This window comes from Hemitrygon akajei, chromosome 3 (genome assembly GCF_048418815.1).
Source record: "Hemitrygon akajei chromosome 3, sHemAka1.3, whole genome shotgun sequence".
Classification (NCBI taxonomy): Eukaryota; Metazoa; Chordata; class Chondrichthyes; order Myliobatiformes; family Dasyatidae; genus Hemitrygon; species Hemitrygon akajei.
In genome coordinates this window covers 188,298,945-188,315,111 of record NC_133126.1, presented here as the reverse complement: position 1 = coordinate 188,315,111, position 16,167 = coordinate 188,298,945, and the positions used below count along the sequence as shown (strand labels likewise).

The 16,167-nt window shown below is 41.8% G+C and overlaps 1 protein-coding gene across 3 annotated transcripts in view; it reads right to left on the bottom strand.

Moving 5' to 3' along the window:
* Positions 1 to 16,167, bottom strand: part of LOC140725744 (mediator of RNA polymerase II transcription subunit 12-like protein) — a 676,368-nt gene continuing 660,201 nt past the window's right edge. For all 3 annotated transcript variants that reach the window (XM_073041599.1, XM_073041601.1, XM_073041600.1), the window contains 3 exons: positions 14,713 to 14,784; positions 2,892 to 2,973; positions 1 to 834 (listed from right to left, as the gene is read on the bottom strand). In XM_073041599.1, coding sequence (XP_072897700.1) covers positions 782 to 834; positions 2,892 to 2,973; positions 14,713 to 14,784 — 207 coding nt within the window. In that variant the 3' untranslated portion in view covers positions 1 to 781. The remainder of the gene's footprint in view (positions 835 to 2,891; positions 2,974 to 14,712; positions 14,785 to 16,167) is intronic.

Below are 16,167 nucleotides of genomic sequence, written 5' to 3'. Positions count from 1 at the left end.
TGGTTTATTAGATTTCAACTTGTAACCAGTACCCTTATCCTTCATCATACCCTCTTGACCAGAACGTGACATATAAATTACCAAACTCAACCACACACAACAGAGCTGTTCAGAGATGCTGTACAATAATATCATTACTCTGAGGGAAAAATAGCTTTATTATCTTAACAAACTTCATTTCTTCCTCTTAAAAAGTGCTTTTGTAAAATTATAAATCTAGGCAAAATTAAATAAACAGTTTTGCCACGTCCTTAAGAGGCTCAAGCCACTGACGAGACCATGTCATCTGTGGCCATAATTCTGCAGATGCACCTACCTCGTTACGGTCAAGTTCATTCATATAAACCATTATTGTGTTGCAGTGCATCAGAAGGGAGACTTTGCCAGCAAATAAATAAATTCCATTTATATCTATGTTCTTTTTTCTCTCTTAATGTAGATCTGCTAAAAGCACAAAAATGACTTTTAGCAAAAAAAACAGCTTTCCAGAGGACCTAAATGATCCAAGAAACATTTTGCATTGTAAAACTTCAAGTTCCTTTCAAAATAAAATAATCTAATCTCACTTTACATTATTTGTTCACAGCGGCTACATCACAGGGGTAAATGTCAAAATAATATTTAAAGTGAACTGAAGTAAAACTGAAGATAAAAAAGCAAATCACGATGAACAATCAATGGTGCCGCTGTCTCTACCAACCCAGCGGCGATCCCAAGGAGGGTTGGTCGTGTGCGCTAATCTCCAGTATTTTCCAAGACTTTGTGCTTTTCTTTCCGAGGTTCAGTAATGGGGAGGGTGGCTGTACGGGTTCGATGGCTGCTGTGGCTGATTACCTGGCAGAGAACAAACAACGAGCAAGCTTCACAGTTAGGTAACATTTGGAATCCGGCTTCATTCTGAATTAAGAGATTGACTTATAAGGGGGTTACACAAGAGGATGGAAGTGCAAAAATCAACAGCCATAATTGAATAGTGGAGCTGATTCAGTATGCTAAATGGCTGAATAATGCTCTGATATAGAGACATAGAATCACGGAAAAGTACAGCACAGAAGCAGGCCCTTCTGCCCATCTAGTCCATGCCGAACCATTTAAACTGCCTAGTCCCATCGACCTGCACCCGGACCATAGCCCTCCCATCCATGTACCTATCCAAACATTTCTTAAACATTGAAATCGAGCTCACATGCATCACTTGCACTGGCAGCTCATTCCGCACTCACACAACCCTCTGAGGAAAGTGGTATTCACTCACGTTCCTCTTAAACATTTCACCTTTCACACACGACCTCCAGTTGTAGTTCCGCCCAACCTCAGTGGATAAAGCCTGCTTGCATTTATGCTGTCTATACAACCCACAGATTCTTTTTTGTATAACTCTATCAAATCTCCCCTCAATCTTATGGTCTTATGGTACTTGGAAGCAACCTAGGGGCAGTCCATAGGTTAAATATTGGCAACACCCACAAATTGCTGGTGGAACGCAGCAGGCCAGGCAGCATCTATAGAAAGAAGTACAGTCGACGTTTCGGGCTGAGACCCTTTGTCAGGACTAACTAAAAGAAGAGATAGTAAGAGATTTGAAAGTGGAAGCAGGAGGGGAAGATCCGAAATGATAGGAGAATACAGGATGGGGAGGGATGAAGCTAAGAGCTGGAAAGTTGTTTGGCAAAAGGGATACAGAGCTGGAGATGTATCCTGTTTTTTTTTACAGTCAATCATAAGTGGTTTTCTATAAATCAGAAATGCATAGAGTCACTTGACTCAGAAGCCATACCTCCAGAGCAATTAACCATGTTTATTAACACCAACCAACACAAATATTTATTATTGTCTTCTGTCGCTTAGTTACAATGGATGACGGAGATGACTAGCAAAGAAGACAGTGGGATATAGATCAGTCGCTGATGCGGTTGGAGAAATGGGAGACTGAGCTTAGCCCAGGCAGATGGGAGGTGCTGCATCTTGGTAGGTTAAATGTAAACAGACAGTACACTGTTCAGGGCAAGACCCTTAAAAGTGTTGATAAAAAGAGGAATTTTGGGGTTCAAGTTCATAGCTCCCTGCAAGTGGCTGCATATATTGATGGGGGAGCTGAGAGGGCATATGGCATGCCTGCCTTCATTAGCTGAGGCAGGAAGTTTTGTTGCAGCTTTATAAAACTCTAGTTAGGCCACATCTGCAGTATTGCATACAGTTCTGGTCACTCCATTATAGGAAGGATGTCAAGGCTTTGGAGAGGGTGCAGAATGGTAATACCAGCATGCTGCCCAGATTAGAGGGCATATGCTATAATGAGAGGCTGGAAGCAGATCAGGCAGCATCTACGGAAAAGTTAACGTTTCAGGCCAAGCCACTTCATCAAGTCTACAACCTGGCTGAAGCCAAGTGAAGGAGAAAGTGGGTGGGTAGGTGAGGGGAATGAAGTAAGATATCTGGCAAGTGATAGGTGAAGAAGTAAAAGGCTGAAGAAGAAGGAATCTGATAGGATTGGCCAGTGGATCGTGGAAGAAAGAGAAGGAGGAAAAGCACCAGAGGGAAGTGATGGGTGGATGAAGAGAACATATAACAGGGGAACCAGAATGGAGAATGGAAAAGCAGAGAGTAGGGGGAAGAGGGGAGAAATTACCATTAATTAAAGATATCCGTCAGGTTAGAGTCTACCCAGACGGAATATGAGGTGTCACTCCTCCAACCTAAGAGGGGCCTCATTATGACAGTAGAAGAGGCCATGTTGGAATGGGAGATCAGCATAGATGTCGACAGATATACTGTACACAGTTCTTTTTCCATATTTCTACATTCACTTCGTTATGAAGAGGTGCACGAGTCAGCTTTGTATTAAGCAAAATCATCAAGCATTTAAATTCAAATCTGAATGCAGTACTTACTGGAGAGTTGCTTCTGCAGCTGTCTAACCAATGCTGCTGTCTGCTGTTGTTGCTGGGTCTGTTGCATGCCCTGTCTTGAAAACTTGGGGGAGAAAGAAACATAATTAATATTTAATCTGCTTATTGTTCCAGGTACCTGCATTGTTATGTCTTCAGGATGTAAGTTCTGCCTATATATGAGAAAAAGTAAAAAGGGTTCATTGTCCAAAGCAGATAACCCATAATATCATGTTTTTCCCCCTAAAGTTCTTTCATAAAGTAGCACATGATTGTTCTCAGTGACCTCCAGTACCTAATAAAGTGGCAACTGTGTGTATGTCTGTGGTCTTTTGCTGATGTAGCCCGTCCACTTCATGGTTCGATGTGTTGTATGTTCAGAGATGCACACCACCAAATAACGTGGTTATTTGAGTGACTGTCACCTTCCTGTCAGCATGAACCAGCCTGCCCATTCTCCCTTGACCTCCTTCATTAACAAGGCATTTTTGCCCACAGAACTGACACTCACTGCATGTTTTATTTGTTGTTTTTCTACAACCATTCACAAAAACTTTAGAGACCATTATACATGAAAATCCCAGAAGAGCAGTATTTTTTGAAATACTCGAACCACCCCGTCTGGCATCAACAATCGTTCAACGGTCAAAGTCACTTAGACCACATTTCTTCCCCATTCTGATGTTTGCTCTGAACAACAACTGAACCCTTTGACCATGTCTACATGCTTTTATGCATTGAGTTGCTGCCACATGATTGGCTGATTAGATACTTGCTTTAATGAGCCGGTGTACAGGTGTACCTAATAAAGTTGCCACTGAGTGTAGAATCATAGAAATACACAGTATTGAAACAGACCCCTGTGACCAACCTCAACCATGCTGCCCACTATGCCTATTCCTGTTAATCTCATTAGCCTGTCCATCTCCTTCCTTCTCTTTCCCATCTCAGTATCTGTCCAAAAGGCTGTCAGTGGATCTGCCTCTACCATCTCCCATTGAAGCTTTTTCTAGATATTCACCATCCCTGTGTGAAACCTTACTCTTCAGATCTTGCCAACTTTCTCCCATCTCACATTAAACTGTGCCCTCCAGTTCTAGAATGTTAACTCATGGGAATACCCTATCCATGCCCTCGTAGTTTTAAAATCTTTCTAAGACACCCCTCAGCTTTCTCCAGCAAGAATAAACCCAGCCTATTCTTGTTAGTTAGTCCCGATGAAGGGTCTCGGCCTGAAACGTCGACAGCACTTCTCCGTATAGATGCTGCCTGGCCTGCTGCATTCCACCAGCATTTTGTGTGTGTTGCTTGAATTTCCAGTATCTGCAGATTTCTTCGTGCCAGCCTATTCAATTTCTCCTCCAATCCTCCATTCAGGGCAACAACCTGGTGAATTCCCTCTTCTTGCTCTTTTTAAACCTGTCACCACTGGGACACGGGCCACCAACAGTAGTTTGCCAGAATCCTCTGTCCTAGGCCAGTCTTTCAAACCAAGGTGTAGCCTATCTATATTGATTCTAGGCAAAGATCTGTCCTTTCCCTGAGATGAGGTCCTCGGATCTTCTTGTGGTGTTTCTGTAGCAGTAGGATTTTACGGGATGGGGTTGCTAGTCCCATGCCCAAACCTCCTATTGCATCTGGCCTTGGGACCATCCATGGTGGAGTTTTAATTTCCTCTATACTCTCATTATTGCTGTGACCTCCTTCTTGTAGGGTGATGACCAGACAGGCCCACAGTAAACCAAGTGTGATTGAACTATGCTATGTAAGACTGCACAATTCTTATGCTCAACACCCTGGCCTATTAACGTACTCAATGCCTTTTCCACTACGCTTTCCACCTGCCCTTCCACTTCCAGCAAGTTATGGACATGCATACCAAAGTCACTCTACATATCAATGCTCTTAAGGTCACTGCCATTTACTCTATATGTCCCACCAGAACTAAACTTCCTAAATTGCTTTACCTCATACTAACAGTTCTTCCATAAGACTACAGACCATAAGACACAGAACTAGAATTAGGCCATTCAGCCCATTGAGTCTGCACTGCCATTCCATCATGGCTGATTTATTATTCCTCCCAAACCAATTCTCCTGCCTTCTCCCTGTACCTTTTGACGACCTGACTAATCAAGAATCTATCAGCCTCACTTCAAATATAGCCAATGACTTGACCTCCACAGTCAGGGTTGGCAATGAACTCCACAGGTTCACTACTATCTGGCTAAAGAAATTAATCCTCATCTCTGCTCTAAAACATTTTCCTTCAAAGACCTTAGGGGAAGTTGGTGTAGAAATAGCAGGGGCTCTGACAGAAATATTTCAAATGTCATTAGAAACGGGGATGGTGCCGGAGGATTGGTGTATTGCTCATGTGGTTCCATTGTTTAAAAAGGGTTCTAAGAGTAAACCTAGCAATTATTGGCCTGTAAGTTTGACGTCAGTGGTGGGTAAATTAATGGTAAGTATTCTTAGAGATGGTATATATAATTATCTGGATAGACAAGGTCTGATTAGGAACAGTCAACATGGATTTGTGCGTGGAAGATCATATTTAACAAATCCTATTGAATTTTTTGAAGAGGTTACTATGAAAGTTGATGAGGGTAAAGCAGTGGATGTTGTCTATATGGAATTCAGTAAGGCCTTTGACAAGGTTCCACATGGAAGGTTAGTGAGGAAGGTTCAATCGTTAGGTATTAATATTGAAGTAGTAAAATGGATTCAACAGTGGCTGGACCAGAGAGTAGTGGTAGATAACTGTTTGTCAGGTTGGTGGCCGGTGACTAGTGGTGTGCCTCAGGGATCTGTACTGGGTCCAGTGTTGTTTGTCATATAAATTAATGATCTGGATGATGGGGTGGTAAATTGGATTAGTAAGTATGCAGATGATACTAAGATAGGTGGCGTTGTGGATAATGACGTAAGTTTTCAAAGCTTGCAGAGAGATTTAGGCCAGTTAGAAGAGTGGGCTGAAAGATGGCAGATGGAGTTTAATGCTGATAAGTGTGAGGTGCTACATTTTGGTAGGAATAATCAAAATAGGACATACATGGTAAATGGTAGGGCATTGAAGAATGCAGTAGAACAGAGTGATCTAGGAATAATGGTGCATAGTTCCCTGAAGGTGAAGCCTCATGTGGATAGTGTGGTGAAGAAAGCTTTTGGTATGCTGGCCTTTATAAATCAGAGCATTGAGTATAGGAGTTGAGATGTAATGTTAAAATTGTACAAGGCATTGGTGAGGCCAAATTTGGAGTATTGTGTACAGTTCTGGTCACCGAATTATAGGAAAGATGTCAACAAAATAGAGAGAGTACAGAGGAGATTTACTAGAATGTTACCTGGGTTTCAGCATCTAGGTTACAGAGAAAGGTTGAACAAGTTAGGACTTTATTCTTTGGAGCGTAGAAGGTTGAGGGGGGACTTGATAGAGGTATTTAAAATTATGAGGGGGATATATAGAGTTGACATGGATAGGCTTTTTCCATTGAGAGTAGGGGAGTTTCAAACAAGAGGACCTGAGTTGAGAGTTAAGGGGCAAAAGCTTAGGGGTAACATGAGGGGGAACTTCTTTACTCAGAGAATGTTAGCTGTGTGGAATGAGCTTCCTGTAGAAGTGGTAGAGGCAGGTTCGATTTTGTCATTTTAAAAAAAACTGGATAGGTATATGGACAGGAAAGGAATGGAGGGTTATGGGCTGAGTGCAGGTAGGTGGGACTAGGTGAGAGTAAGCGTTTGGCACGGACTAGAAGGGCTGAGATGGCCTGTTTCCGTGCTGTAATTGTTATATGGTTATATTCTGAGTCTATGCCTTCTAACCTGGACTTGTCCACTATAGGAAACATCCTCTCCATCTTGGCCTTTCAATATCCAATAGGTTTTGATGAGATTCCCACTCATTCTTCTAAACTCCAGTGGCAGATCCATCAAATTCTCCTCATATGTCAACCCTTTTATTCCTGGGATCACTCTTGAAACTCCTCTGGACCCTCTCCAATGCCAGCACATCCTTTCTTAGATAAGGGGCCCAAAACTACTCACAATACTGACTAATGCCTTATAAAGCCATAGCACTACATACTTGTTTTTATATTTCTGAATTTGCTGTCCATTTAGAAAATAGTCAACAATTTATTCCTTTATCAAAGTGCATGAGCATATACTTCATCACACTGTATTCCATCTGCCACTACTTTGCCCATTTTCCTAATGCATCTAAGTGCTTTTGTGGACTTTCTGGTTCCTCAACATTACCTGCCCCTCCATCTCTTTTTATATCATCTGCAAACTTGGCCATAAAACTAATTCCGTCATCCATCTCCACTATATTTTTTTCCATGATGAGGTTTTCCATTCCTGAACATCTAGAACACCTGTCCTCACTCCATTGCTCCAGCATCCCCCCGACCTGATATAACAGGGATAAGGTTCCTCATGCCCTCACCTAGCACACCACAAGCCTCCCCATCCAACACATAACTTTCTGCAACTTCAACCCCTCTCAAACGGGATTCAAACACCAGGCACTCTTTCCTCTCCCATGTGTGCTCTGTAGGGATTGCTCTCTCTGTTAGTCCCTTGTCCTCTTGCTATCCCCACTGATTCCCACCCCTCCACACACTTATCCCTGCACCAGTCTCATATGTTATACATCTCCTGCCTCACCACAATTCAGTGCCCTAAAACCTCCTTGCAGCTGAGGGGCCACTTCGCTTATGAGTCCAGAAAACCATAAGAGCATACGACATAGGAGCGGAATTAGGCCATTTGGCCTATTGAGTCTGATCTGCCATTCTATCATGCCTGATTTATTATCCCTCTCAACCCCATTCCCCTGCTTCTTCCAGTAACTTTGACACTCTTACTATTTAATTGATTACAGCTCAGCATTCAACACAATCATACCATCAGTTCTGATCAACAAGCTCTAAAAACTGGACCTCTGTACCTCCCTCTGCAATTGGATCCTTGACTTCCTCACTGGGAGACCACTGTCTGTGTGGATTGGAAATAACATCTCCTCACTGTCAATATGCAATGATACACCCCAAGGATGCATGCTGAGTCCACTGCTCTACTTTCCCTATACCCATGACTGCATGGCTAGGCACAGCTCAAATGCCATCTATAAATTTGTCGATGACCTAACTACTACTGGTAGAATTTCCACTGGTGACAAGGAGTGCATAGGAGCAAGATAGATCAGCCAGGGATCACCCACATCTACAACCTTGCACTCAATGTCAGTAAGACCATGGAATTTAATTTGGACTTCAGGAAGGGGAAGTTGAGAGAACTCACACCAGTCCCCATCAAGGAATCAACAGTGGAAAGGGAGACATGTTTCAAGTTCCTGGGTGTCAACATCTCTAAGGTTCTATCCGGGGCCCAACATATTGATGCGATTACAAAGAAAGCACGACAGGAACTATACTTCATTAGTAAATTGAGGAGAATTGTAATGTCACCAAAGACACTTCCAAATTTTCTACAGATGTACTGTGGACCAGTTGCATCACCTTCTAGAACCCTCTCCAATGCCAGCACATCCTATCTTAGATAAGTGACCCAAAACTGCTCACAATATTTCAAGTGGGCAATAAAACACCAGCACTGCATCTTTGCATTGTTCTAGTCCTTTCAAAATGAATGGAACTCAGTGCATATAAGCTTGCAGACATGGTCAAGAGGTTCAGTTGTTGCTTAAACCAAACATCAGAACAGGGAAGAAATCTACGTAAGCCACTTTGATTATGGAATGATTGGTGCCAGATGGGGTGATTTGAGTATCTTAGAAACTACTGATCTCCTGGGATTTTCATGCACAAAGGTCTCTAGAGAATTGTGCGAAAAAATATCCAGTTAGCAGCAGTTTGGTGGGTGAAAACGCCTTGTTAATGAGAGAGGTCAGAGGAGACTGGCCAGACTGGTTGAAGCTGACAGGAAGGAGACAGCAACTCAAATAACCACTCGTTACAACAGTGGTGTGCAGAACAGCATCTCTAAACGCACAACATTCTTAACGTGTTTAGCGTTAGGAGGGATGATGGCGCCTAACTGCGACTCCTTTGCTTGCATCATAGGAAACAACTCTATTTCTACTTTTAATATCTTTATTTTTACCTTTCAGGGTTCTTTTGAAGACCCTGACCTGGAGATAAACACAAGCTTCAGTTCTTTGCGGGAATGGGGCCCGTTCTCGGGGTTCCATGACTGGCCGCTATTCGATATGCCAAGGGTTTGGCCTGAAAATGTCGATTGTGTTCGGAAGCCTAAGACCTCGGGGCTCTGGAGACGGGCAGATCGAGGGTTGGTGTCGCGGCCGGAGACTCGTGTCGTTGGGGAGCCCGGAAAACCTTTCGCTTTGGGCCCGAACACCCGAGGTCTTTGCGATCGTTGGACACAGAGTTCGAAAAAAGCGATGAAACGGATTTTTAAGATCATAAACCAGCAGGTTTTTGCTAAGTCTCCCGCTCGCTGTGAAAATGGGGGACATCTCCCTCTCCCTTACCAGTGAGAGAGAGAACCAGTGATCTGTCGAATTTCGGATGAAATGTGAAGCTTTTGGGGTAACTTTGGTCTGTGTCTTTGCTATCACTTAGCTCGTGCTTGGGCTCGGTGATGGTACCAATGAGTGGTTTTTTTGGCTGGTGGGAGGAGGGGGGGATCGTTGCTCGCTGCCACTTACGCGTGGGAGGGGGGAGCTGGGGGGGACTTTGTGTTCTCATGTTTAACTGTCGTTCATTCTTTGGGGCACTCCTCTGTTTTCGTGGATGTTTGTGAAGAAAAAGCATTTCAGGATGTATATTGTATACATTTCTCTGACATTGAATTTGATCTTTGAACCTTAAAGTGGATGGACTACAGCCATGGAAGACTATGAACATACACTCAGTAGCCACATTATTAGGCACGGTGGGGTACATTCTCAGATATATTGACCACTGACTGTATTTTATCATTTCTGAGAATAATTGACAACATACAGGGATAAGAACCTGTCTAATCAACTGTGTTCCGTTAGACAGAAAGTTAGTTAGCAATACAAAGACAAAAGCAATATTAACAGAGTTGTGTTGCAGCTGTCAATTCTGGCAGCGAGTTTAATGAGTAACTATATCGCAACCAGGAGTTGTTTTTACAAAATATTGTTTTGTCAAGTTACTATGTGGTTTGTATTTGCTCAATGTCAACATGTGGATATAAGCTTATCTTCTGTGTCTAATTGCTTGTCTTTGCACTGGCTCTGGTTTTTCACTTTGTGTTGCAAGTGTCTCATTTGGGATCATGGGGATTGTTAAGCTCTCTTTTTGTATTTATCACTTTTATTCAATTTGGAATAATTTAATTGGCATGTTATTTTCAATGTCTGGAATTCCTATGTGCTCGGGGGGCCAAGCCAATCTCTTTCTGTGAGGTCGTCGTGGTTCCTTGTCGGGTGAAACTCATTCTGAGTTCTTCAGTGTATCGTCAGTGATTTCTGTTATTAAGATTTTGTAGTTTACCTGGGCTGCTGTTAGTTTCCCTAGTTAATTTACATAATAAATGTTTAGTTTTGTTTGAATTGCCAAAGTCTCTGTGATTCCTGCACTGGAGTTTGCTAGTGGTCCTCACAAACTAATCCATAAATGAAGCAGTTTTCTGAGACACAAGGTGAGGGTGAACAGTTGGATTTTATGGAACAGAATCACTGACTTGATATGACATTACTTTGTTGTACTGTGGCATCAGAGCAGTGCAAGGACATTAACTACTATAAAATAAATAAACAGTAGAATGTAACAAGTCGGGGACCATTCAGAAATCTGATGCAGGATGGGAGGAGTCTGTTTCTGAACCTTTGAACACAATTCTTCAGGCTCCTGTACCTCCCATGCTGAGGGTGGTAATGCAAATGTCCTGGATGGTGAGGGTCCTTGGTGATGGATGTCACCTTCTCATGGCATCACCTCTTGAAGATGTCCTCGATGGTGGCGATGTTTGTGCCTGTGATGGAGCTGGCTGAGTCTACAACTCCCTGCAGCCTCTTGAGATCCTGCACACTGGAGTCTCCATACCTGGCTGTGATGCAGCCACTCAGAATGCCCTTCACTGTGCATCTGCAGAAACCTGTAAGAATCCCCTATCAGCTTGCAGTGACTCTAAACACATAGGCAATCACTTCTTTGCGCCGTGGATTTGCAGAATAATAACCGTGGAGGAAGTTAGATTCTGCCAGAAGATTCTGGCTCCACTTTTCCTAACAGAACTTTGTCCAAATGCACAAAATCCACATTACTGTATTAAATATACCGTGCTGAAGGGAACATTGCTGTCATCAGCAGGATAAGCCCTTACATCCCAAAGGCCAAAAACACTGCACTGCCAAAGAGGATCTGATTGTCGGATATTTCTAGCAACCTCAATCCTTGCTCTGCCACTGAACAGCTTGTCAAACTTTTACAGTGGAAACCTTGCATGTTACAGATGTCACATGATTGTTTTAGTTCAGGTTGGAGATAACTAAGTACAATTTTGACTCATGTTTACAAACACAAGAGACAGGAATTGGAATTGGAATTGGTTTATCGTTCTCACACGTACCAAGCTCTGTCGTGGACACAACCCTCCCCACCATCCAGACCGTCTTCAGGAGACGATGCCTCAAGAAAAAAAGCATCCATCACAGAGGATCGTCGCCAACTGGGACATGCCCTTTTCTTGTACTGCCATCAGGGAAGAGATACAGTATCTTCAGTAATTCAGAAACAGCTCTTTCCCCTTACCATCAGATTTCCCAGCTCATGAAAAATGCTTCATTATTCCTTTGTTTTGAAATGTTTATTTATTCTGTAATTTATAGTCACTTTTAAGTCTTTGCTCTGTACTGCTGCTGTACAACAACAAATATCACAACAGGTAAGACAGGGACAGTAAACTTAATCCTGAGTACTTCAAGATAGTAAAAAGGAAAATAGAATATAGTGTTGTAGTGACAGAGAAACTACAGGCTGGCAATTAAAACACAAGGGGTCATGATGAGGTAGATTGGGAGATTAAGGGTTCAGACTCAGAACAGAATCACTATCAGAATCAGGTCTTTTATCACTGACAAATGTCATGAAATTTATTGTTTTGTAGCACCAGTACAGTGCAACAATTTGCAATACAAAATGCATAAGATAAATACATAAGCAGTGCCAAAAAAGGGCAACGTAGTGAGCAACACACACAAAATGCCGGATGAGCTCAGCAGGTCAGGCAGCAGATATGAAAATCAATAAATAGTCCAAGTTTGGGGGCAAGACCTGATGAGTTCCTCCAGCATTTGTGTGTGTTGCTTTGGATTTTCGGCATCTGCGGAATCCCTTGTGTTTACAATATAATGAGGTTGTGTTCATGGACCATTCAGAAATTTGAAATCAGTTGAAACTGTTCCTAAAACACTGAGTAAGGGTCTTCAGGCTCCTCAGTGCATTGATATGAGGAAATGATCTGTATGGATAGTGAGCAAGATACAGTTTTTAACTGTACATTAGTACTTGTGACAATAATAGACCAATTTACCAATCTGTGTGCAGCTGAATGACTCGGCCTCCACAGCCAAATGTGGCAAAGAATTCCACAGATTCACCACTCTCTGGCTAAAAAAATTCCTCCTCATCTCTGTTCTAATCTGAGTCTGTGCTCTCTGGTGTTAGAGTCTCCCACAAATGGAAAATTCTTTCCACATCCGTTCTATCTAGGGTTTTCAATGTTCAGTCAATTTCAACGAGATTCCCATTCATTCTTCTAAACTCCAGTGGGTACAGGCCCAGAGCCATCAAGTGCTCCCATAAATAAAACCTTTCATTCCTGGAATCATTCTCATAAAATTCCACTGGGCCCTCTCCAAAGACAGCATATCCTTTCTTAGATATGAGTCCCAAAACTGCTGACAATCAGAATCAGATTTATATCACCGGCATATGTCATGGAATTTGTTATATGGTAGCAGTACATTGTAACGCATAATAATAAAACTGTGAATTACAGTAAGTAATAAAATATTAATTACAATATTACAATAAACATAAAATAAACAAGTAGTGAGGTAGTGTTCATGGGTTCAAAGTCCATTCAGAAATTGGATGGCAGAGGGGAAGAAGCTGTTCCTGAATCATTGAGTGTGTGCCTTTAGGCTCTTAAGCTTTCTTCCTGATGGTAGCAATGAGAAGAGGGCATGTCCTGGGTGATGGGGCTCCTTAATGACGGATGCTGCCTTTTTGAGGCATCACTCCTTGAAGATCCTCCAAAAGCAGTCTGACCAATGCCTGATATACCCTCAGCATGGGAGCACAGTGGTTAGTGTAACACATTACATTGCAAGCTGTAAGATTGGCGTTCAGTTCCTACCACCGTCCACAAGGAGGTTGTATATTGATGAATTTCACTGTATGTTTCCATGTAACAAATAAATATTAATATTAATCTTTAATCTTTAACATTTATATTCTAGTCCTCTAGAAATGATTGCTAACCACCAACTCAGCTTGTATGTTGAAACACTGTATGTTTCAATGTCCATGTAACAAATAGATATTAATATTAATATTATTCTTTAATCTTTAACATTTATATTCTAGTCCTCTAGAAATGAATGCTAACCACCAACTCAGCCTGTGAGTATACAGTAAGTTAATCAACAAGATGAGCAGTGAAGGGTGGGGAAACCAGACACAAATTATAAATATTTCACATCACGCTATTAAAGGTAACACCTCATTTGTGTAGAATTTACTGACATACAATAGAATACATTCATCGAGTGCAATTCCCTCAAAGATATTTGCACAGGAAAATGCTCAACAGGGAAACAAATATACTTTGTGTAGTATTAGCTGTCAATACGATCTCTCACCTTTGTCATAAAAATTTAGTCAGGTGAAGGTTTAGTAAAAAAGACTTAAAGACAGAACATAGAATATTACAGCACAGTACAGGCTCTTTGAACTACGATGTTATGCTGACATGTTAACCTACTCCAAGATTCATCTAACTCTTCCCTCCAACAAAAATCTCCATTTTTCTATTATCCATGCACCTCTCTAAGAGCCTCTTAAATTCCCCTAATTTATCTGCCTCCACCATCACCTCTGCCATGGCATTCCATGCACTCACCACTGTCTGTGTGAAGAACATTCCTCTAACATCTCCCCCTATATGTTCCTTCAATCATCTTAAACTTATGACACCTTGTCTGCCTCTGGCTATCCACAGTCTATGCCTCTTATCATCTTGCACACCTCTATCAAGCTTTCATCCTCCTTTGCTTCAGATAGAAAAGCTCCAGAGCCTCTGCTCGCTCAACCAGAACCCATAAGACATGGTGTCTCATACAGACAGAACCCTGGTAAATCTCCTTTGCACCCTCTCTATAGCTTCTACATCCTTCCTATAGTGAAGTGACCAGAAATGGACACAATATTCCAAGTATGGTCTGTCCAGAGTTTAATTGGAGCTGTAACATTACCTCATGGCTCTTGAACTCAATCACCCAACTAATAAAGGCCAACACACCATGTACCTTGTAATCTACCCTATCAACTTGTGAGATCTATGGATGTGGATCCCAAGATCCCTCTGTTCTTCCACACTGCTAAAAATCCTGCATTAACCCTGTATTTTGCATTCAAGTTTGACGTTCTAGCAAATTATAAGCTCCCCCCTCCCAAAAAAGTCTTATTAAAATATTTCTGGCCTCAAATCTGTAAAGTAAACTGTACTGAAAAGAAGAACTATTTTGAGACCAGGAATTAGAGATCTCTTTGTAGAAATATTTAATTATCTGCTTGCTTACCAGTGCTTGCTGTGTCTGCACGGCTTGTATTCCTAGTGCCTGCTGACTCTGTTGCTGCTGTTGCTGCTGCATCTGTGAAACAGGCACGACCAGTTATTGTTGAATTCCAATGCCAGAGAGTCATAGAAGAACTAAACTCAGTGGTCACTTTATTAGATGTATCTGTACATCTGCTTGTTAATGCAATCTATCTAATCAGTTAATCATGAGGCTGCAACTCCATGCATAAAAGCATTCAGACATGGTCAAGAGGTTCCATTGTCATTCGGAACAACATCAGAATGGAGAAAAATGTGATCTAAGCGATTGTGATTGTGGAATATTTGTTGGTGCCAGATGGGGTGGTTTGAGGATCTCAGAAACTATTGATCTCCTGGGATTTTCACGTATAATAGTCTCGGGGGTTTTACAGAGAATGGTGCAAAAAGCAAAAAATATATATTCAGTGAGTGGCAGTTTTCTGTGGATGAAAATGCCCTGTTAATGAGAGAGGTCAGAGAGAATGACCAGACTGGTTCAAGCTGACAGGAAGGCAACAGTAATTCAAATAACCATGTGTTACAACCTTGAAGTGGATGGACTACAGCAGCAGAAGACCATGAATATACACCCAGTGGCCACTTTATAAGTATCATTTGCATTCTGTTCCTTCCTAAAAATGTCTAAAAATATGAGAACCAACATGTCATATTCTGTCTGGGCAGCCTCCAAACATTGATATTTCTACATTCCAGTAATGTCCCCACTCCCCTCATTGTTTCTTTTCCTTCCTTCTCTCTTTTCCATTCCCCATTGTCTTCCTCTTCTGCATCCTCATTACCTGTCCATCACCTCCCTCTGGTGCTCCTCCTCCTATCCCCTTCTCTCATGCTCCACTGTCTTCAGCCCTTTATCTCTTCCACCTATCACCTTCCAGCTTCTTATGTCATCCCCCTCTTCACCTGATAGCTTGTACTCCTCTCCCTTCTCCCCCCTTCTAATTCTGGTCCTGATGAAGGGTCTCAGCCCAAAACACGGACTCTTTATTTCTGTCCATACATGTTGCCTGACCTGCTGAGTTCCTCCAGCATTTTGAGTGTGATCTGCATTTTATCATCACTTTTTGCATGTTTTTCTACTAAGTGCTTACGTTTTGAAATCATTATCTATGAATGTTCAAAGCTCAAAGTTCAAAATAAATTTATTTTCAAAGTACATATACAGTATGCCACTCTATACAGAATGTCACCATATACCATACATTGTATATCTACCCCTGAGATCCATCTTCTTGCAAGCATTCAAAGTAAAACTATGAAATATATTAGAATCAATGAAAAACTACACACAGACAAAAACTGACAATTAACCGTGGTCCAAAAGAAGGCAAGTTGTTCAAATATTTAAAACAAACATTCGTGGTCTTCTGCTGTGACCAATCAATGAGAGGCAGTGCGTAAATACAGCCACCTTTTC